Genomic DNA, 22,993 nt, shown 5'->3' with positions numbered 1-22,993 from the left:
TGTTTTATTAAGATGAAGATCAATGTTACCCGAACCCCCATGTTTTTTAACTTGACTCTTCCTGCCTGCGTGCACTGACCCAAAGAAATGCACGAGCAGGAGTTTGCACTATTGAAAGAAAAAATAGTTTAATATTGAATTGGCCAATACGGAGATGGGGAGTTTATGCTCTAAAAAAAAAAAAACCCGGCTCTCTGATGGCATGTAGGTTAGAGATTATATAGGGCAAAGTCAGAAAAACACCGTGGGTTAGGGGGTTCAGGGTTATGCTGGGAGCTGATTGGTCAGAGGTGAGGTAAGGGTAATAAATCATTTCTTCAGGTCTTGCGGACAGTTCTGAGGTCTGGTTTTAGGGTCTCTCTGCCTGGTCTTATGGGAAAGTAGCTAGAGGGTCCTTCCACTTTAGGATTTAGGAGCTGAAACATATCTTATGTCAAGATGTTATCTGCAGCCTGCCAGAGGTCTGGACCTTGTGACCATTGGTCAGGTCTGGGCTACTGTCATCTGCTGCCTTGGGGGTTGCTGATTATCCGGGGGAAGGTTAGGTCTCTGAGGGGAGAGAGGGAGGTGATTTCTAGAGCTGGGATTTAAAATTAAATTTAATCAAAGGCATAGGGACCCTTGGTCTCATCAGTAGGAATAAATATTAAGTCCACACTTAAGCCTTCAACTCAAAACAAGAATTTTTTGCTTTCAAGTATATGGACAAAATGTGGCTGGATGTGTAAAGAAAAACAGGATTTAAATGGACTCTGAACTCAGTTGGAACCATCAGGTGACGGTTACTGAGAATTGGACCTCAGGTGTTGGTTGCATTAATTGAAATGCAGCATTCTAAGCAGACCACACTGCAGGCATTGTGTCGAATCCTGGGAGAATGCTGTTAAGAGACATGCTGACCAACTTAGACTGTGTCAGAGGAGTCCACTACGATAATCACAGGAATTGGAGTCGTTCCATTTGAGGAACATCTCAAGGAGTAGAGAATTTTGATTGAGAAGCAACATCTTGTAGTTTTAGAATCTTAAGCGACCAGGAAAAGTGTTTATATTTCATGATCCCATCACCCAGCTGAATACCTTGCACATTCAGTCAATGTTTATGGCATAAAATGTTGAAGAGGTTAGACTCACTCTACATGCCTGTAGAAGCTGAACTGGAACGAGACTCAGAAGGAAGACTGAGTTCAGCTCAATGAAAGGACTGGGTGGCAATCAAAACTTTCTAGCAATGGTATAAGCTTCCCTGGAGAGAATGAGCTCACTGACAGGATGGGAGCCAACCCAGAGAGGGGGTTTCACTGAGGAATATTACAGGGGGATTTTTAGGTGTCGGGTGGAGAGGGTCTAAAGGCCTGCCATACTGAGATGCTGTGATTATAGATGCTTTTATGTAATTATGAAGCACATATATTTAAAACTTTCCATAGCAAGGATTTTTCCTCTTGCTCACTAGGCAGCATCTTCAGTACTTAGGCATTTTGTGAAAATTCAGACTACAAGCAGATGAGAAAATGGCTTCGCTCTAATTCCTATTGCAATCAGCGAAATGATTGTGCATCTCTAGGTTGGATTCAGTTCTTATCTGTAGACTGAGGGAGGTATCCTTTCATTATCTTATTAACACATTTAAAGTAAGCCATAGTTTGAGGAGAACTGGGAAATGCAGTAAGAACATGCGTTTCACATTTTGAGACGTGTGGGGTATACATTCATTAGTGATGAATTTAAATCCAAAATACGATGGAATGAAATACTTCATTTTCTTGTACTGAAGAATGCTTTGTAATACAGATAACAGTTTTAATTTGCTTTAATGGATATTCTCTTTTCCTTTGGTCATAAACTCCAGGTACACTAAATCACATGGCTTGCTTGTTGAACAGGCTTTACAGAAAGCTAAACTTAGAGAAATTGTGGCAGAATCTGACGTTATGCTCAAGTAAGTTTCTTGGGTGTTTTTGTTGTTAAATGTCTACAGACTTGAACTGTTGTTACATACACATTCAGGTGTGCATTTTTATTAAAATAATCTCTACCAATATCCCATATAAAAACATCCAGAATATGCCACCTAAAAAGAATTTAGAATGACATGTTAGATTTTGGTATAGGGAATAAAAGACTCGTGAGCTTGAAGCACTAATTGGCATTTTCTTTCTCCAAATGAAAATTTTCAACACTAACTTACAAATTTATGAAGCCAAGACCATTTTGAAATGGTTTAGCAAAATATTTTTCAAAGACGTGAAATGTGAAAAGAATGTTTATAAATCAAATTGAAAAGTATTTAGCTAAATAAATACCATTTCTAAATTGACATGAATCTACTTTCTGAATTCTCAAAGTCCCTTGAAAACTATCTCTAGGAAAGGTGAATATGTTTTAACAAATACTAAAAGTAATTTCTAATACATGAATTATAAGATAAACACTTTAAAGCTTATTTGCAATTCTGTTTACCACCTCTTAAAATTTTCAACTCACTGGGCCAATATGCTATTGCTTTTTTCGTGTTTTCTTTCTTTTTCTGATGATGCTACATTTTAAGGTGATCTACTTCTAAGGAGGAAAGCATTAAATTATCAGAAAGAGGTGAAGACAGCTAGTATTTCATTCTTTTGTTAGGCAGCTTATCCTATAGCCCAGGAAGAGTAACAAGGGAAGAAAAGGTTTTACGGTCGACACATTACCTACAGCTGCCAGATCTCAGGGGAGAGACACCAGATGTGAAGAGACTGACTACAGCTCGGTCCTTGCTACTCTGCTTTCTAACAATAGGGAGTAGATGAGCAGGATGCCGAGCAGGTCTCCCTGCTCACCCTAAGTGTGTTTCTCAAGGTATGCTTTCATGAAGTGAGCCATAGTCAATGTGACTCTAAAATCACCTCATTTTTACTGTTAGAATTGATTAAAAGGAGGGTAAAAAGTGAATTATTATTTGAAAAACTTGTCTTAGTAGAGTCCTACATCAATAACATCCACCTTGGGCAGTATTTTGAAATGAGAACGTAAGTGAGCTATAGGATTAGGTGGAAATATTTAGCTTTTTTAACATCTAGGTGACAAAGAGACACGTCCTGCAAGCTTAACAATCATATCGTACCCCCATCTTGCAGGGAAGGATATGAGAACTTCTTTGATAAGCTCCAGCAACACAGTATCCCTGTGTTCATCTTTTCGGCGGGTATCGGTGATGTACTAGAGGAGATTATCCGTCAAGCTGGTGTTTATTATCCCAACGTCAAAGTCGTGTCCAACTTCATGGATTTTGATGACAATGTAAGAATATCACGTCATTCTTTATAATTACTTTTAAAATCTGAAAATGTTTTAATCATGTAGATGCATTTGTTGTGTATTGTTTCATGAAGACTCATTAAGATTAGGCCAAGTTGATAGGCCTCCTGGGTGACTCATCCTCTCTCCCAGAGTTATACCCATAACCATACTTTAAAAATTATAACCCTTAAACTTTTGTTCCCCAAGCTACAGACTAATGTTAAAATTAGTTACACTTGTTTTAATGTAATTTAATGCAACAACTCTGACGAGTTCACCTCTATAGGTAGAAAAAAACAAGTGAATCAGAACTGATGTAATGTGACCGAGTTCCTCTAATCGATGCAATATATTATGATATACATAGAATGGGACCTTTTTGTTAGGAACCAAATGAAAAGTGAAAATTGGACTTTCAACTCATATTTCGTATTTCAAGTAGTCTCTAGGAAGTCATTTACTTCTCAGAGCCCTTCTTACCTGTCATGAATGTGAAAATGCAACAAGTAGAATTTGCAAAACCTGTTATTTCAAAGGATTTGTATTTTTAACAGGGGGTGCTCAAAGGATTTAAAGGAGAACTAATTCATGTATTTAACAAACATAATGGTGCCTTGAAGAACACAGAATATTTCGATCAACTAAAAGACAACAGCAACATAATTCTACTGGGAGACTCCCAAGGAGACTTAAGAATGGCAGATGGAGTAGCCAATGTGGAACACATTCTGAAAATTGGGTATCTAAATGATAGAGTAAGTATAGAAATCTGTCATCTCATTCTCTTTTATGAAAGAAGTAGGGTGAAACTGGACAGGTTAGCAAAGGTGCCTGAGAAAGTAGTTATTTTAGTGACATTTGGATTGCGCTTTACCCCTTCACTTTGGTGATGAGTAAAGGAGCTGGTATGCACAGGTGCGCGCTATAGGTGTTGGCAAAGGAGGGTGTGCAATCTAAAAGGTCTCTCTGGCCCCTCCCCAATAGATGCCAATAGCACTCTCCAGTCACAACAGTCAAAACTCCAGACTTTGCCAAATGTTCCTTGGTCACAACCTCCCCAGTTGAGAACCACTGGACTGGAGAGAAATCATTTTGAGAGAAAAGCCATCATGTGGGAAAATTTCTGTCAGTGAGTCTTAAAATTTTGAATAGTTAAAAATATTAATTCATTTCAAATGTCTTATGAAAGTGAATTTAGGGGCCAGCCTGGTGGCTGAGGCGGTTGGAGCACCACGCTCCTAACGCCCAGGTTGCCGGTTCGATTCCCACATGGCCCAGTGAGCTGCGCCCTCTACAGCTAAGATTGTGAACAACAGCTCTCCCTGGAGCTGGGCTGCCTTGAGCTGTCATGGGCTGCCATGTGCTGCCATGAGCAGCCAGTGGCCAGTGTGAGTGGCTGGCAGCCATCGTGCCTGAAGTCTAGCCAAGAGCCGCTGTAAGTGGTCGACCGACGACTGGCAACTGACTGCCTCAGCCGGGGAGGAGTGCAAGGCTCATAATACCCGCCTGGGCCAGGGAGCTGTGTCCTACACAACTAGACTAAGAAAAACGGCTTGAACCAGAATGCAGGGGCGGGGGGGGTTGAAGAGGGAAAAAAAAAAGTGAATTTAATTTACACCATTTTGCCCAATGGCTCTAACATAACATTGAGGTACATACTGAAATCCTTTGCTTCTCCTTCCTGTATATTAATCTTTGTTGTTGTTGTTGTTTTTGTTCATTAGGTGGATGAGCTTTTAGAAAAGTACATGGACTGTTATGATATTGTTCTAGTAAAAGATGAATCACTGGATGTGGCCAACTCCATCTTACAGAAGATTCTGTAAACATGCATTCTTCCAGAAGATGCCTGTCCTGTGGATGCATTTGAAACAAGAACTGCTTGTGTGTTCATCTTGCTGAAAGACTTTTATTTATAATAATATATTCTTGCTCTTGAAGTTTTTTCCTCTACATTACTGAAGTATTTTCAGATATGTTGAATCTACCAACTGGAAACTCCTTTTTCTCCACCTCTTTCAGTACACTCCCCACCGTACTTTTTAACATTCAAAAAAAAACAAAATCTTAAAGTCAAAATTTGAAAAATAACTCCCTATATTTCCAGAGTGAATTTTGTAGTGTAATGTTATCATGAAGTTTTGTTTACACTGGGGATGTTCGATATACGTGATTTTTAAGTTATTGCCATTTATGTAATTTGGGTGAATTATGCAGATGGTATCACCATCTCCTGAAATTGTGTTATGTAGGTTATTTTGTTTTGGGAACATTGATATTTACCAGAAAATACTGGTGATTGTTGTTTGAAAAAACTTGGTATCCACTTGTGACTAATCATTATAAAATGTTCTGTATTGATGCACTGATAATAAACATGACATGAAGAGCTTTTTTCATTCTACTGGCAAGACTATTATTCATTCATTCAACAAATATTTATTAAGCACCTGCCATGTTTTTCTAGTGTGTATAGGATATACCATGTCAGTCACTGTCAGGAAACAAAGTATAGCTGGGTCTCATGGAGACTAAAACTGAATATTACAAAGTCAGGAACCGACATTACTCTCTGTAGTCTGACTTCCCATTCCAAATTTTTGCTGCCCCATAAATGGTTTACACAAGGCTTAGACTTGCCATTGTGATAAATTTGACCCTGACACTAACTCTGGAATTCCAGTCTATGAGCAACTCATTGGATTTCCTTGAAGCATCTGAACTGTGACATGCACAAAGTACAAAATTCTGGACATCCATTGTGGTCAGAAATCTCTAGCCCAATCAGATGTGGCAGGGAGGCAGAGTCACACAATGAAAACCTTGCTCTCGGGGCAGCCCATCCTTACCTTCCATCACTACTCCTTTTCCTAATAAACAATAAAAGTATATGCTGGCAAAAGGTAGGCTATATTCTCTGCTTCAATATTTCCAAAATCAAACCCCAAACCAAGCTTCTTGCATTAAAGCAGACAGCATGGCGTGGGAGTCTCAGAATTAGCTGGAGGTCTTTTCCATAGATAATTGTTGGGACCTCTGACCTAATGATAGCTTTTTACCCCTGTACTGCTATTGGAGCTCACCATACTGGCTATTTTCCGAAGGAAGTTAGAGTATGCTTCCACAAACAAGCACACTGCACAGTGTACATGTAAAGAATACTGAAGTTATGACCTGCACTGCAGTCGTATCTCAGCCCTTTATTAATAATACTACAGAAAACTTCTTAGCAAGATGGCGGAGGAGATAAACACTGCCTGCATCCTTCCATGAGCACATTAAAATTACAGCTAAATTATAGAACAGTCAACCTGGAGAACCATCTGAACTCTAGCCAAACAGAACTAAAAATATAAAGCCACGACGAGACTGGTAGCGGTGAAGACGCAGAACCCACCCCAAACCTCCATGTGGCGGTGGAGAATCAGGAGCGGTATCTCAACAGTGGAGGTTACCCCCGAGGAGTGAGGGCCCCAGGCCCACCACCCCCACCCCCCGCCACACACACACAACACACACACACACACACGGCTCCCCAGCCTGGTGCCGAGAAGAGGAGCCCCCACAACACCTGGCTGTGAAAAATGGGATTTCAACAATCCAAGTGGGACAAGAGGCTGCAGGAAACCCAGGCATCCTCTTAAAACGGCCAGCGCACAGACTCACTCGCTCGCAGGCACTCACCTTGGGCTCCATCAGAGGGATGGTGCCGGGGGCTTCAGAGACATACGGGTTGGGGGCAGACTGAGGTGTGTGGCTTCAGGTGGGGGGGACTAGAAGACAGCATTTCCCTGGTGAGGTATCCTTCCATGAAGCCAGTAGGTGGATGCCATCTTGTATCTATTGAGCCCGCGCCCCACAGGTCAAATCTGAATCTGATTGGCCCGGTGAGCTCCACTCCTCTGCCAGAGACTCCGCCCCACCCACTCTTATACTGCTGGAGGCACTTTTCTTAGCAGCAGCCAGACCTGCCCACATTGCACTTTCTTGGAAAACTTTGAGTCTAGCAGGCCCCAGATGAGCAACAACTAGCCTTGGTGGGCTCTGAGACTTCTGCTGAGTCGCTCCAGGCTCAGCACTGGCAACAAACCAGAATTTACATTTACCTGGTGACCACAATTCCTCCCACTCTAGGGACTCCCTGAGACCCTGCCTCACCCAACTTGCATACCGCACAAGGCACATTATCTGCGGCTGAACTGTACGGGAGCCGGCAGGTGGCAGCGAGCCTTTGGATGACCTGGCTTTTTGCAGAGATACCCTAGGTCCAGTACTAGTGGCAGCCATCCTCAGTTCATAGTGAGGCCTCTCCCACATGTCTCCAGGTTTAGCACAGGCAACAAGCAAATAACCGCAGATCGCTTTATAACTCCTACCAGGTAGTCCCTGGCTGGTCCCTGGCAGTGGGTGACCTGGGCTTGCGTCAGAGTTCCTCCCAAGAGGCCCCAGAACCAGCATACTTGGAGGTTGGCTTCAGACCACAGCAGTGCACTGCCCAACTAGCCCCACAAGCAGCACACCCAAAGGGTGGTCTCAACAGGCACCAGAGCTGGCTGGGGTGAGTCCCACTCCATGTTGTAAGCCCCCCTGCACAGCAGCCCATAAACTAGACGTGGTCAAACTCCACCGCCAATCAGCCTGAGGGTCAATCCTACCTATTGACATGCCAATAGCAATCAAGGCTCAACTTGATTATAACAGGATGGCACACACAACCCACACAAGGGACACTCCTGGAGCACCCCAACCAGAGAGACTGCCACTGGGCCCCACAGGACACCTACTACATAAGGCTGCCTGGCCAAGACTGGGAGACATAGCAGATATTCCTAATACATAGACACACAGAGAGGCAGCCAACATGAGGAAACAAAGAAATGCATCCCAAATGAAAGAACAGGAGAAAAATCCAGAAAAAGAACTAAATGAAATGGAGCCTACCAGAGACAGAGTTCAAAATAATGGTTATAAGGATGCTCAAGGAACTTAGTGAGAACTTCAACAGAGAATGGCAAGCATAAAAAAGGACATAGAAACCATAAAAAAGAACCAGTCAGAAGTGAAGAATACAATAACTGAAATGAAGAATGCACTAGAAGGAATCACTAGCAGACTAGATGAAGAAAAGGATTGAATCAGCGATTTGGAAGACACAGTAGTATAAAACACCCAATAAGGGGCCGGCCCAGTGGCTCAGGCAGTTGGAGCTTAGCAGTGTGTCACCAAGACAAGTCATTTAACCTGTGCTCCAGTTTCTCATCTATAAAGTGAGGTGAGATATCCTCTAGATTTGTGAAGAGATGTGCTCACCTGCATCTATGTATTAAAATTTATATTCGCATTTATAATAGCTTAGCACAAGTATTGAATACTGTTAGCCATTATCCATGCACAAAAATTATATCCCTGAGCAATCTGGGTGAACTGATGAAACGGAAAGATCTTTTGCAGCCCTAGTACCTCGGTAGTATGTGGTAACCACCACATTTCTAAAGAGTCTAGCATTAGCTGGTAGTTTTTTTCCATTTACAATTTTACATTATGAGGTAAAGCAGTTTTGAGAGCTAAGCTGGAAAAAAAACTGTCAGAGTGATTTCACAAGATATCTCCATTCCATGGTTTAACAGACACCAAAGTTGTTTAGGTAGATTAGATTATTGACGGTTCTTTTCACCAGAGTCAAGGTCAGGGTTTTCTCTTCGGTATCCCCTCTGGAGAATCAGGAAGGAAAAGATGCATGTGATCTTGAATGACTAACCCTGAAATTCACCCAAAATTCATCAATCATGCTGCATTTTGTACTTAGTCTTGTGTTTCAATTACAAGTTTAATAGATAAGATAAAAAAGTACATGAGGTATAAGGGGCACAGGCTTTGAAATCAGTCAATCCTGGACCTGAGGCTTTGATTCTATGACGTGGAGTAAGGCTCTGACTTTTCTAAGCCTTGGTTTCCTCATCTGTAAAGTGGGGTATTAACTCTAGAGGTGAAGATTAAATAAAAGTTCAACAAATATTTAAGGCCTTAGTGTGTGCTAGGTTCCAGAGAAACAATAGTTAACAAATCAGACATGCTTCCTGCCTTCACGTAGCTTCCATCCTAATGGAGAAAACAAGTAAGCCATTATCAATAAGACACATGTTCTGAAGAAGACAACACAAATAACAGGGACATATTTTAGACAAGGTGGTCAGAGGTGCTCTCAGGAGATAACAGTTAAGCCAAAGCCTAGGATAAGAAAAGGCCAGCCATGTGACAAACTGAGGGAGAAGCATTCCAAGGAAAGGAGACACCACATGCAAAGGTCCCAAGTAAGAAAATTTAGGGTGTTCAAAGAACTGAGAAGTGGTTTAACAGTATTTTGAGCAAAGGAAAGAATGGGCTCAGGTGAACGGGAAGCACGTGGGTGCCAGATCACACGGGGCTTCGTAAATCATTAGTCTGGTTTTACCCTCTGCCAAGGAGTGCTGTGATCACACTTGCTGACATGGGGATGATGGGCTCGTAGGGGCAGATACACCCAAGCAAACCTGTTGGGGGGCCACTGTAGCAGTCCACACTAGAAATTATGGTAGGTTGGTGGAACTGAAGCAGTGTTGCTGGAGAGGTGGATTGTTTTCAGTAGGCTAGATTTAGAAATGCCAACACTTGCTGTTGGATTGAATGTGTGGGGTGAGAGAACAGGACGGGGCGCACAGATGTCTGCTTTGAGCAAATGGGTGCAAGGGTAGGATGAGAAATAGGCGTGGCTGTAGGGTGCTAGGGAGAGGGGGCTACACATTCTGTTTTGGACATACAAGGATTGAGGTTTCCTGTAAGATCGACCAGAGAAGGCACCAAACAGGCAGACTAGAGCACAAAGCAGAAATTTTGGCAGGAACTATAAATTTGGACATTATTTGTATTTAAATGAGATTTACATATGGCCAGTATAAGCTGGAAAAAAATCTCCTAACCTGAAATTCCAACATTAAGAATGAAGACTGTACAGAATCAAACACTATTTTAATAGTCTTCGAAGTTTGACACCCGAAACTAGCAATAAATAACTGGGAGGCGTAGTCTTGTTTTATAAAAAGACCCCAGATCCCACCAGAGAGCCAAAAAGGACTTAGAGGAAGTAAGTTTGTCTCTAGTGACCTAAGATATTAGTATGCTTACGTACAACCTTGCAGTCAGGCCAACTTCCCTACCGAAATGAAATCTTTTTCCTGTCCTTTAAGTAATAGTTTTGAAAAGCATTATAAATTCCTAAGTAATGGGAGACCAAAACTCCCTGGGTTTTAACAAAACAGTGCAGAGTGCTTCTGCTTGCAAAGTCACCTAGGGCTGGCGTTTCAAGCACACTGGTCACATGCATGCTCAGATACCATGTTCTCTAAAATACTCTAATCCCCCACTAGGCATCAATAGCCTCATTCATCTTTAGGGCCCAAAGTTCAAAATCTGTATGTCATAAATTAGGTGTTCTTAATCTAGAGCTTATAGATAAAATCTGTATGTCATAAATTAGGTGTTCTATCAGGAGCTCCAAGGTGACTCCAATGGCAGACACTGAGTATAAAATGTGCTTAAGAAAAATGCTGTGTGGCCTCTCCAGCCTATATTTGGTCCCTAATTAGTACTCACAGCCTTGCCAGCAGAGGTATAACCCATAACCATAATGCAAATATAAGCAAGTGTTGCAGTAACATCATAAAGTGAGGGCAGCTAAGCAGATTCCAGAGAGATTTAAGCCTTTGATATATCAATATCATGCTATCCTTAGTGACAGCACTCACCAATAAGCCAAAGGTTCATAAAGATAAACACTGCATGGTATCACTTATGTATGAAATTTTTTTAAAAAACAGAACTTGAAGTCATAAAAACAATAAAAAAAATGGTTGCCAGGGGTTGGCGGGTCAGGAAAATAGAGAGAGGTTAGTAAATGGGTAAGCTAGATAAGGTCTGAGGATCTAATGTATAACTTGGTGACTAAGTCCATAAGACTGCATTGTTAGGTGTTATCTTAACAATGCATTGTTAATAGTTGAAATCTGCTAAGAGAGAAATGTCCTCAGCAAAAAAAAAAAAAAAGGATAAATATGTGAGGTGATGGATGTGTTAAAAAACTAGATAGGGAGAATCCTTTCACAATGTATATATCAAATAATCATGTATACTTTAAATATCTTACCATTTTATTTGTTAATTGTACCTCAGCAAAGCTGGAGGAAAAAAACAACAACACAAAAGCCAGAGGGCTGGAAACCCAAGGAGATCCAATATTTCAGTCTGATTCTGAAGACCAGAAAAGACCAATGTTCCAGCTCATCAGTCAGGCAGGCAGAATTTAAAAACAAAAACAAGCTAAAGGTTTCCCTCTATTCTAGAAGCTGTAAGACCCATGGTCCTTAGTTTCCCAGAGAAAGTTATTTTTTATTCAGCCAACCTTTCTCCACCACTGTAGAAAACAGCCAGTGAAGACATTCAAGCAGGAACAGCTGAAAATCTGGGGCAGAGAGTAAGTTCAAAGCTTTTATCTCCAGGTAGGATAATGAAGTGTTACAGGTCCAGTGCACTGCTAAGGGCAGTTCACTTTAGCTAGATTATTAACCTATCTAGTGCACGTAAGGAATTCTGTTAAATGAAAACTGAGTGTGTGCTAGCTAGAAGCAGCTTATGGGACTTTAGTGACCATGGTGGCAGGCCCTGGGTAGGAAGGCCATGGGCATCTCCTTTGCCTCCCCAAAGCACACGGAGTCTCTGAAGTTGCTTCTGCAAACAGTAAATAATAAAGTTCGCTTTTTAAAAAAAAGACACAGGGTTGGACCGGTTAGCTCAGTTGGTTAGAGCATGGTGCTAATAACACCAAGGTTGCTGGTTCGATCCCCACACGGCCCATGTGAGTTGTGTCCTCCTTGAAAAAAAAAAGTAAATAAATAAAAACACACATATATATTTACATATTTATCCCCCTATACAGGTCCCAGTTATTCTCCATTTGCTCCCACCTTGACCCGTACCTGACTCATTTTCCACCGTTCTCTGCACCCACCCCAACAGGCTGCCCTCTAAGAACACAGGCCCTGAGCTCCTTTCCCACTGGTTCGAATTGGGTTCAGCTAACGGGAGCCAGTGTCAGGACAGAGAGAATGGGGTGTTGCTTCCCTCACTCCTTGTCTGCTGCAGTGCCAGCCAGTTCCAGAAGTGTCTCCGGCCTTCCATGACGCCCACCAGGTAGTTCCACCTGGGCGCCCCTTGACCCTTCAGGCCCAGAGGTGGAACGGCCCCCCGCTGTTGCTGGCCACCAGCGGCCGTGGGTACCTCAACATACTTCCAGGGTCCCTGAGTCCTGCCCACACCTGTGCACACAATCTCTTCATTCGCTTCTCTTCAGAAGTCCTGAGGAGGGTGTGTTTCCGCCAGGGCCTAACCAATACACCCCTACACTATACAGAGCTGCTACCATCCAGTTCAACGCAGCAGTCCCACCGAGGTCTTATCAAGGAGATTCTAATTGCATGGTACATTCTCATGGGATCTTCTCAGCCTTCAAATAACACACCACAAAATCTGACGAGAGAATTCAATATTTTATATACGAAAAGATAGTTTTCCAACATTTATTCCACTGAGTTAGTGCATGCCATTTTCATGGACTATCTCAGAGCTACATCCGTACAAAATCATTTAAATTAGTAAAATAAAACAGTTTCAGAAGGAAAATCATCAATGACTTCAGAGTGAGTGCCACCACCAGTTGGGAACAGAGGACATAAGGCAGCAAGGTGGTTAACTGCATCACATGGGGACAGGCCGGCAGGTACAGTGTCCTTGCTTTCCTGGGTAGAGGCCCCAGGCTCCAGGGCATCTCCCTCTGCGGGACACAGATGAGCAGCAGACATATGCCACCTTGTTTATGCTCATCTGTTGGGATGACACTTCCACCTCAGCCATAGGGAGAGACTCAGGAGCTCAGCTTAGATACCAGCCCTGTGCGTATCTATCTGACCGAAGGGTTCAGAGAGGGAAGCGAGCGTGCTACGGGACAGAGTGACGGGAATAAGAAGGAGTAAAGCAGATAATCTTCCATGACAAACACAGAATCACATTCTCTATCTGCGGTCCTAGATGCCTTTTGTTTGGTCCAATGATTTCCTTTTAAACCTCCAAGTTACTCAGCCAATCAGAGGACACAATGGTATGGGGCGTGATTAACTAGAAAAGCGCACGTGTGTGTGTCTGTTTTTGTGTGTGTATGTGCACAAAGGGAAAGTGGAGGCTGGGCATCACCACAGCCTCTACAGGCCACTGAGAAGTTTTCTGGGGCTTTCCAGGACGTCTGCTGGGGCCCTTTGCCTTTTCTGCCCATCTGGAGAACACTTGTTAAAAAAAAACTCCAGCAAGTTAAAAGAATTTTTTTCTTAATCCTCTTTACATCGATATCCTAGACACTTTTTCTTCTGTTCCCTCCAAAGATGGTTATAACTTCTACATGAAACTATTTTCCTTTATTAACAAAACTACCCAGAAGGCCCACAAAACAACGGTTGGCAGTGCAGCCTTTTCAGTCTCCTGCATCGCCCACGCTAAGGCGCCTCACACCGATTGTTTAATACCATTGGCATTCGGCCTAAAATTCCCACCATATGTATTCCCCACCCTTGATGTACGCCCCAGGTACTATGTGACCCACTACCACCTGCTGACGATTCACCTTCCGAGAGACCCTCGCGCCCTCACGACACGCACTGCCACGACAGGGGCTTGGTGTCACACAGTGGCTCGTGTCAGGTTTAGAGTTCGTCGTGTTTGGCCTCCTGGTCTTTGAGTTTAAATTCCTCCGCGGTGACCTTGCCGTCTCCATTCCGGTCCTGGTTGGTGAACATATTCTTCACGATCATCTCAGCATCAAAGCCAGGAGCGAGTTTCCCCTTGCCAGATGCCACCTGGGCATGAATGTACTCTGAGAACTAGAGAGAAAGGGGACAGGGCAGATCCTGACATACAGCAGCCAAGAACATCAAGCCTGGGCCCGAACACAGTGGAACTTGAATCTGAACTGGCAAAACAAACAAAATCCTATGAGCGATGCGACCTGTTTCTTTTTCTCCAGTGCAGGTTAAAAACACCTGACTGAATGACTCCTGGAACCCCTGGGTTCTAGGCAGATGTTCTTTCTCCCCAAATCAACCGTTAGTTCTCCCCCAAAGGCTGACCCTTAACCCCGAGTCTCTGAGACCACAGCTGCCTGCATTCGTTCATTCACACAATAAAAACGTATCAACTACTGTTTTCCTGAGCACCAGCCTAGACCCTAGAGATACATCAATAAACCAAACATCCTGCCCTTGTCATTCTAGCATATTCTAGTAGGAAAGACACACAATTAAAAATGCACACACAAAAAAAGGTAAATTCCATATTCAGTGAGAAGGTGAAACGTTCTAAGTAAACAAAAAAGTATAGTCAAGTAAGAAAGATCCAGAGTCCAGGGGCGCCAGTGGGTCGAAGTATCCCAGTGGGTGGTCAGGGTGAGAACCCAATGAGAAAGGGGGACTAGCAACGCCTTGAAGGAAGTGAGGGAACGGGCCCAACAGTGACCTAGGGGAAGAGTCTTGTGAGCAGAGGGGAGAGCATAGGCCTGGGATGGGTGCATGCCTGGTGTGTTCAGAGACAAGAGGAGAGTAGTTGGAGAGGAGGGTACAGCGAGCAGAATGTGACAGGCCTTGGCAGGAACTTTACAGGCCCTGTAATGACTTCGGACATAGGGGGGCTTCTGCAGGGTTCTGAGTCGAAGCGGGCCATGATCCGACTTACGTTGTAGAAGGATCCCGCAGGCTGCTGTGGGGAGCAAGGTGAAAGCAGGAAAACCTTCACAGAGGTCCACGCGGAGGATTGCAGGCAGGGGACGAAGACGCTAGGGTGGAGGGGGTGAGACGTGGGCAGGTTCTGGATGCATTTTCAAGACAGAGCTAGAATGACTTCCTGATGGATTTATTACGGCCTATGTGATCAAGACTGGAATCAAAGATTCCTGACTGCTCTCACCTGAGCAACAGGAAGGACAAGCTGCCATCAAGTGGGATGGGGAAGGCTTTGGGGGAAGTGAGTTCGGGGGTGGGGGGTGGGTATCAGGGGTTCGATAAAGGAAAATATCAACTAGGCAGTTGGATAAATGAGTGTGACATGGAGAGAGAAGATGGGACCAGAGCTACAAATATGGAAGCCATCAGGATATGAATGGTAAAGCCACGAACGCGGGGACTTGATGAGACCAGCAAGGGAGTGACGGAAGGTGGAAAAAAGGTGAGCACTTAGCATGGGGCACTCCACCATGAAGAGATCAGAGGGGAGACTCCTGAGAAGGAGCTGTCGGTGAGGTAGAAGGAACACCGAGAAAGTGTGGTGTTCCATTAGCTGGGGAAAGGAGGCGTCCTGCAATGGAGTCCGCTGTGTTGAAGAGAGTGAGAACTGACCACTGGATTCAGCAACATGGAAGGCACTGGTCACCTTGGCAAGACCAGGTTCAGTGCTATTGTGAACAGTCCAGTGGCGGGGGAAATGATGATGACGGGAGAGAAAAAGGAGAAGGCTGGAGCGACCTCCTTGAATATGCAGATGGGGGGTGGGGGGTGCTGGACTTCACCAGGGTGGTGACTGGGCAAAGAACTCTACTGCCCAGCTCCAAGAGGGGGTGTCTGGTACAGGAGAAACAACACCGGATCTAGATGACTGAACAGGGGGGTGGATCTTGGCTCAAACCACTAGGTAGCTGTGTGACTGTGGGCGAGTCATTGTCTTCTTTGTGCACAGCTGCTAATTCTGAAAACCAGGGATGATTACATGGCTGTCGTGAGGGCCGAGCGGATAACATACGTGAAACACACTACCGTGCAGGCATCCAGTGAGGAAACGAGAACTGAATCCAGATCTGTAAGCCCTGGAATCAAGCCCTGTACCTCTCAGGGCCTCACTTTCTTCAAATTATGAGCTTCAACTTAGAGAGTGTGTGTAAAAGTGCTAGGTACGTGAGAGTGTAGGTTATCATTACCACAAGAAATAAGCACAGGTGTCCGCCTCCCTCTGAGGCTTCACATTCAGAATGGTTCCCAGGCCCAGTGAGGCACCCTCGGCTCCTCTGGTCCCCCTTTCCTGCAAAGGCCAGTTACCTCTTCCAGGAGGACTTCTCCATCGCCGTTCTTGTCGATTTCTTCAAAGAGGTTGGGTGACACCTCGCCGTTCCATATGAACATGTACCCCTCGGGCAGGCCGGCCACAAGCTCCAGAAGCTCGATGTCAAACACCAACACGGCACTGCCGGGTACCTCTCCATCTGTCTCACCGACAGGGGAAGCGGCAGTTAGTGCCGCAGGGCAGCAGACTCAACCCCTCCGCCCCCACGTCCACCGTGGGTTCTAGCTGCCTCACGGAGGAGGGCAGGCACTTCTTGTGAAAGCAAGGAAGTTCAGCATCAGTACATGATTTTCCCAAACTGGAGGTAGTGACCGCTAGTGAGTCATGAAATGTTTAGAGGGATGGTGACTGGCAATTGATTTTTTAAAGTAAAGAACAGAATAAACCAGACGGGGTGAACGGCACATAGAAGGGATATGTATTGTTTTATGAAACTCGAGTTTCAATTTTATATATAAAACTAAATGTATATAAATATATGATATTGTATGTTTATATGTAATACAGATTAGAAGCTAAAATGTATCTCTTACTGTGTCTTGGTGAAAAAAGTTTGAAAGCCACTAGTAGAGACTACAATGGTAGAATTTTTGAATAAATCTAACATCAGAACTGTAAGAATAATAAAGTATGCCTTAAAATCATGACCCAAGATATGACTGTAAACACATACTCAAGAACAGTATATATATTATGAGCCCCAAAGAAGTTATATAAGTATGTATGTGCATATGTATCCATACACACACATATATATGTGTATATATATATATATATATATAAATGTAATGTGATTATTTAAAATTATTATAGATTATATTATAATTATTTACAATATATAATCATAGGATCACGGTCTTATAGGATACCCAACATATTTTTTGAAAGTGTTGCTTTTCAGATTGGCGGGGAGTAGCAGAGAGTAGTTTTACAATTATTTAAAAATTATGAAAAAGTGAAAATCAATTCAAAGTCACTATCACTTTTATAAGTTAGCACTTCCACTCTCCTCCACACCTCCAGATAAGAGCAGCATTAAAACACTGGAAAAGAAGAGGTTCCCAAATCACCCATGGGGGCTCATTCTGGCTGAAATCAAGTACATAAACCATAACAGCTGTGAGGGAGAGATAAAGCCAGAACTTCCAGAACTTGAAACTAATCTCTTCCAAAAGGAAATTTCCTTGGATAGTTTTCAGGTTCAGGAGACGTGAAAAGCCAAGGCCTGGAGCATTCCATTCTCCTAGGAAACAGCTCCAAAAGGAAGCACTTGGCCTCGCCTAAGAGAAATTGCCTGGAAAGTTAAAGGTCCAAGGTTTATTTCATGGAAACCCCTGCTTTCTCAAGAGGGCATGAGGCATCAGCACGGCATCGACGCTGAATTCTCAGGGGTCTTTAAACAAAAATGCTAAATACTTAAAAAAAAAAAAAAGATTCTTTGGGTTTAAAATGGAAGAAGCATACTGTTGTTCTAAATATGACATTCCAAAAAGCACAAAATTTGGATGGTAAGCATGTCCCGAACACCCCTTAATACTGTCACTACTCACCCACGCCAGCCTCCCCGTAGCCCAGGTGGGGGGGGATGATCACTGTCCGTTTCTCTCCAACGCACATCTCTCTGAGACCCATATCCATTCCCAGCACAACTTGTCCAGATCCCAAAACAATATTATACGTTTTGCCTAAATTCCACCTGAAAACGAAACAGAAGAGCTCCTGGTTAGGTCACCAACCCATTACTTCACCACCACCTCACATCACTGCCAGTTACCGAACCCTCATCGGGTCCTGAGGAAACATCAGACAAACCCACATTAAGAGACATTTTACAGAAAAACATGGGTAATCTTAAAAAATGTCATGGTGAAAAATCAAGGGAAACGGAGGAACTGCTCCATGTTGGAACATACTGGAATGGGGTCCTTTTGATATTAAAGACCTTATGGGAACATTTAGCAAAACTTAAGTGGGATCTGAAAATTGAAACGTAGTACTGTGTCAATGCTAACTTCCTGATTTTAATGTATGTATTGAGTTATGTAGGAAAAGCTCTGTGTTTGTAGGAAACGCACAGGGGTGATGGGACATCGTGTTGGCAACCTACTTGCCAATGGTTCAGGGGGAAGAAAGTTCTTTGTACTGTTCTTACAATTTTTCTCTCTAAGTTTCAGTCAGTGTTCAAGTCAGAAATTTTCATAAGAATTTTAAAAATACATAATGTAGTTAGAACCCTAGGTTTTAGATTCAGCAAGACCTGAGTTTGAATCCTAGTTAGGCCACTTAATTTGATCCTGGCAAATGTAATCTCAGCTTTCTCATCTACAAGATGGAGATAACATTTGCCTTCGCACAGGAATGTTCTAAATAGTAAATAATATATTATGCTTGAAAGCGGAAAAGTATGGAGGGCTCAATGAATGGACGGCCTTGAGGGTGTACAGTGCTTGTGTCTGTAACAGTCTTTGACTCCAGAAAAACAACTGAGAGTTTAATTTGGGTCATTCCTTTAATCATCTTTAACGTCCATGCTCCCTGGGTAATCCAGGTAAATAAAAGTTGGCTCTATCACCTTAATCACTTCTGAAAATAAATCTATTTCCAATCCTATATTATTCCTTTCACTTCCTAAAGACAAACAGTGGGAATGCTCTTCTCTGCCAAGGAAGAAAAGCCTGTCCAATATCACGGGGGCCCCTCGATGCCCATCACCAGGTGGTGACAACATGGAAGGGACAGCCCTTCGGGTCACATCCCCTTCTCAGTCTTCCCAGCCTGCCCTGGGCATAGGGCTGCCAGCTCTTTCCCTCTTCAAACTGGTTCCCAGGGCCAGGCTGGTTCCCTGGGGCCAGCAAAACAAAACAGGGTTTGCATTTATCCTACCTGGGATGAAACTGAAACAAAGCCAACTCTGGCACAGGACGCCTTGGCCCAAGGCCGGCGGGAGGGAGCGTCCTCTGTCCAGCCCCACACACAGGCCCTCCTTTGTCAGCAGCACAGAGGTGCCTTCACACTGCGTTTCTCCAGGCACCATCGGGGACCTCCCATGGGACTACTCAGTTTCAAAGTCTTACAGAATATTCAAGCACTCATTTAGTTATCAAATAACAAATCTTCATTCTTCCTCTCTGAGGCCAGCTTAAACACACATGAAGAAAATCCTCCAAGCAAACAATTTGTTTTCCTGTGTCATGTCTGAAGACCCCACTAATTACTTTTCCTCAGGTCATCCTTTGGGCTTCTCCCCACCCCACCAGTTTTCCTCTCAGACATTCTCCTCATTCCTTCTGTACATTCCCCGCTTTCCGTCCTTCGCAAGCTTCCTGCCTGCGGCTGCCCTCTCTGGCTCTCCACCCACAGGCCCCTCTATCCTCATAAGAGCCAGCAGCACCTGCCTCCTTTACTGATAGAGTCCACACAGGGCTTGGGGTGGGCACAGGCCCACCTTCCAGAAGGGGCTCCTCTCCCACACACAGCGAGGCAGGCGCCTACCACACTTCCCATCATCCCATTAATCTGAAGCTTACACCCACAAGACTCCAGCGGAGACGCTGTCTTTTACATGCAACACGAATGACTCTTTCAAGGTACAGGAGAGAGTCTCTAATAAGAGGAAGGAGCACCACGTGGCTCCCGGATGCTGTGGAAGAAGACAGTGAACCCACCAACTGCACATCAGAAGGCTGGAAGGCTGATGCTCCCCAGCCCACACGAGAAGCATATCCTGAACCCACCAGGAAGGAATTCCTGTGTTCGTTTCCCACCCCTACTTCCCCTTTCCACGGCCATAGGAACACCAGACAAAAATACGAACATCAGCAAGAGCAATGATGGCAAGCTGTGGGCCTTGACGGACTGTTCTAAACTTGTGGACCATTTTCACATGAATAAGCTCACGCAATCCCCAAAACAACTACAAGCCATGCTTCCTCCCCGCTTGCCACCCTCCACAGGTTTCCCATATGGTGCAAGGACGTTTGTTTTAAGTCAGGTCCCTGTAAATCTTCGCCCCAGAAGCAAGTATATATTTCATTGATGCTATAATGCATATTACTTCATACTTTAATATCTGTAATTGAAATACATTTTACAATTGACAGCATGTCATTATTTTTGGCAGTGTTTTTACTTTCTGAGAGATTCATAAAATGATGCTTCTAATAATCAGTACATTTTGGACTTGATGAAATACGCTAAACGCATTAGTACACAGGGTCTCATGACAACAGAGAGAAGGCTCTGAAGAGTATGTCCCCAGGGCTCCCCCTCCACGTGTGGTTCTCCCCTGCCACACTCTGTCACCTGAAGCCAGAGGGCAGAGGAGCTTGTAGAAGGGAGAGAAGGCCCCTCACCCCCCCACCCCCCCAAGAATAAATGCAGCAGCACACAGTCATATGAAGCCCTTCTTTCTCCCCAAGACCAAACTTAGGAACTTAAGTCAGCCTCAGTACAAAAATGGATGTGCTTGTACAGAGATACAAAGAAAGGCTAAAAATGTTTCTTTCCCAAAGAAGACAAGATTGTATTAACTTACAGATACATCCGAAGATTCATACATAAGAAGCAAAGCTCCTTTAGCCTCCGATATTAGTTTATACTGTCGATTGCTATTAATGTGTTTTCAGATTCATCTCAATCAATTAACATTTACAAAATGCTCCCTTTGCGCTATGTTCTGGGCTTGGTGTAAGGAATAAAAACATGAACAAACACGTTGGGTGTCACTAAGGTATTCAGACCAGCAAAAGCGATAGAAGCAAACACGAAAGGCAGGTAACACACAAAATACTATGAGCCTACAGAGATGGGAGCAGTTGGTTCTTCGTAAGAATTAAGGAAAGATTTTGAGAAAAGGGAAGACATTTAGACCAGGACAGAAGTTGGCCGAAGGAAAGGTGGAAGCAGTGTAGTCTGCACCACTGCACACGGCAGCCATGGGCGGTGGAGGGTGGGTCCCAGCAGAGGACGAGGCTGGTGGGGCAGAACGGAGCGGACAATGTGCCAAGCTCTGCAGTTGGCATTTTATCTGTGGGTCAATTTTTAAAGACAGCGGTTATAAGATGAGATTGTTTTCCAGAAAGACAATTTCATAAGAGCAGGGGGAGACTGTTCACAGGGAACTCACAGAATAATGCACCTGAGCTGTGAAGTAGGCTTGAGCTACGCAGGGCTGAGGCGTGGAGATAAAAGCTCTCAGGGACACATGGCGGCTCCCTTCCGGGCTCAGGCCCCCCGACCCCCCAGCTGCGCTTACGTGGAATCCAGCAGGGTGCCATCCAGCAGCGAAGCGTTGTAGTGATACTTGAGGTAGTCCCCCTTCTTACTGAGCACCGAGCAGTCGGGGGGCTTGTAGTGGGAGGTGATGCTGATGGAGTCCGCAGGGTTGTGGAAGTCGATCACGTGGATGTCAAACACCAGCACGGCCGAGCCTGGGATATTCCCTAAAGGACAGACACAGGCAATGAAGCAGGAACCCCTTCAAGCATCACCACGTGTGTCCTCACAGGCATCCAGTGAGGAACACGGGGACCCAGGTATGAAATCCTAGGGAACACAGGGAGAACGAAGCTGGAAGGGCCGTTAGAAGTAACCTAACTCTCACTTTTATAGATAGGGAAATGGAGGCACAGATTTGTCCAGGGTCACACAGCCAGTTAGGAGCATGGTTTGGACTACAAGTCAAGATGATGAGCTACTGCCCCATGGAATTGTTGAGCCAGAAAGATTTATGGCTAAATTCCTCACAGACCAGGAAACTATAAGCTAGGCCAAATTAAGTCTCACCCTGCTCCTACCAGAGTTAAGAGGTGAGATGAGAAAATCAGCTGTAGAGTAAAAATCACTCCAGGGCCCTCTCACTGTACAAGAGAAACAAAACTAACAGAAAGTTCATAGTGGAAAAACACCGAGCCCAAACCGGCCCATAAACACCCCTTAGGATATACACAGTATGCCCAGCATTCACAAAGTGCCTTTACAACGCATCTTATTTGTTCTTTCTACACAAAATTACTAATATATTTTTCTCTCCCATTATCTCTTTTGAAAACACTACCTCACATCTCAATAAAAATGGCTGCAACGAAATGAAATGCGCAGAACGCTCGGAGTCTGTGAACTCCATGGAGAACACAGCCTTTCATTCCTTTCACAAATATTTCATGAACGTTTCCTACATGACTGGCCCTGTGGTATGTGGTGAGGAAACCACAAACTTCTGTGTCCTGACACTCTTCTCGGGTCAGTCCCTCGGGGATTAGTATGAGGTCCTATCACACCCCACCAAGACAGCAGGGGTGCTAATCAAAAGAGGACAGAGGTGGACCCGGCACAAAAGCACCTGGGTGTTACACGTCAGGGTGCCCCTCCCCCCATGGCAACATATGATTCAGGATGAGTCTCATGCACAGAAAATTTATGAGTCTTCGGATGCTTTCCAGAGCCTTATATAATCCTCTGCAGAGCTCTGTCTCATACTTGATAGAAAGCCAAAAGAAGAAAAATAATTTAAGCAAATGTTTCCCATCAAT

The 22,993-nt window shown here is 44.1% G+C and overlaps 2 protein-coding genes across 5 annotated transcripts in view; one reads left to right on the top strand and one right to left on the bottom strand.

Annotated features, from left to right (window-relative positions):
• The window catches only part of NT5C3A (5'-nucleotidase, cytosolic IIIA), a 40,415-nt gene extending 34,730 nt beyond the window's left edge, over positions 1 to 5,685 (top strand). For all 4 annotated transcript variants that reach the window (XM_019757319.2, XM_019757317.2, XM_019757316.2 and 1 more), the window contains 4 exons: positions 1,852 to 1,941; positions 3,119 to 3,281; positions 3,836 to 4,036; positions 5,006 to 5,685. In XM_019757319.2, coding sequence (XP_019612878.2) covers positions 1,852 to 1,941; positions 3,119 to 3,281; positions 3,836 to 4,036; positions 5,006 to 5,107 — 556 coding nt within the window. In that variant the 3' untranslated portion in view covers positions 5,108 to 5,685. The remainder of the gene's footprint in view (positions 1 to 1,851; positions 1,942 to 3,118; positions 3,282 to 3,835; positions 4,037 to 5,005) is intronic.
• A 7,155-nt stretch (positions 5,686 to 12,840) lies between these two features.
• FKBP9 (FKBP prolyl isomerase 9) overlaps positions 12,841 to 22,993 on the bottom strand; it is a 33,488-nt gene continuing 23,335 nt past the window's right edge. The window contains exons 7-10 of the mRNA XM_019757313.2: positions 21,718 to 21,904; positions 18,014 to 18,159; positions 16,439 to 16,602; positions 12,841 to 14,239 (exon numbers count right to left, since the gene is read on the bottom strand). Of these exons, the coding sequence (XP_019612872.2) occupies positions 14,063 to 14,239; positions 16,439 to 16,602; positions 18,014 to 18,159; positions 21,718 to 21,904 (674 nt within the window). The 3' untranslated portion in view covers positions 12,841 to 14,062. The remainder of the gene's footprint in view (positions 14,240 to 16,438; positions 16,603 to 18,013; positions 18,160 to 21,717; positions 21,905 to 22,993) is intronic.

The sequence above is a fragment of the Rhinolophus sinicus genome, linkage group LG09 (assembly GCF_036562045.2).
Source record: "Rhinolophus sinicus isolate RSC01 linkage group LG09, ASM3656204v1, whole genome shotgun sequence".
NCBI classification, from domain to species: Eukaryota; Metazoa; Chordata; class Mammalia; order Chiroptera; family Rhinolophidae; genus Rhinolophus; species Rhinolophus sinicus.
This window is presented reverse-complemented; position numbering and strand designations above follow the sequence as displayed.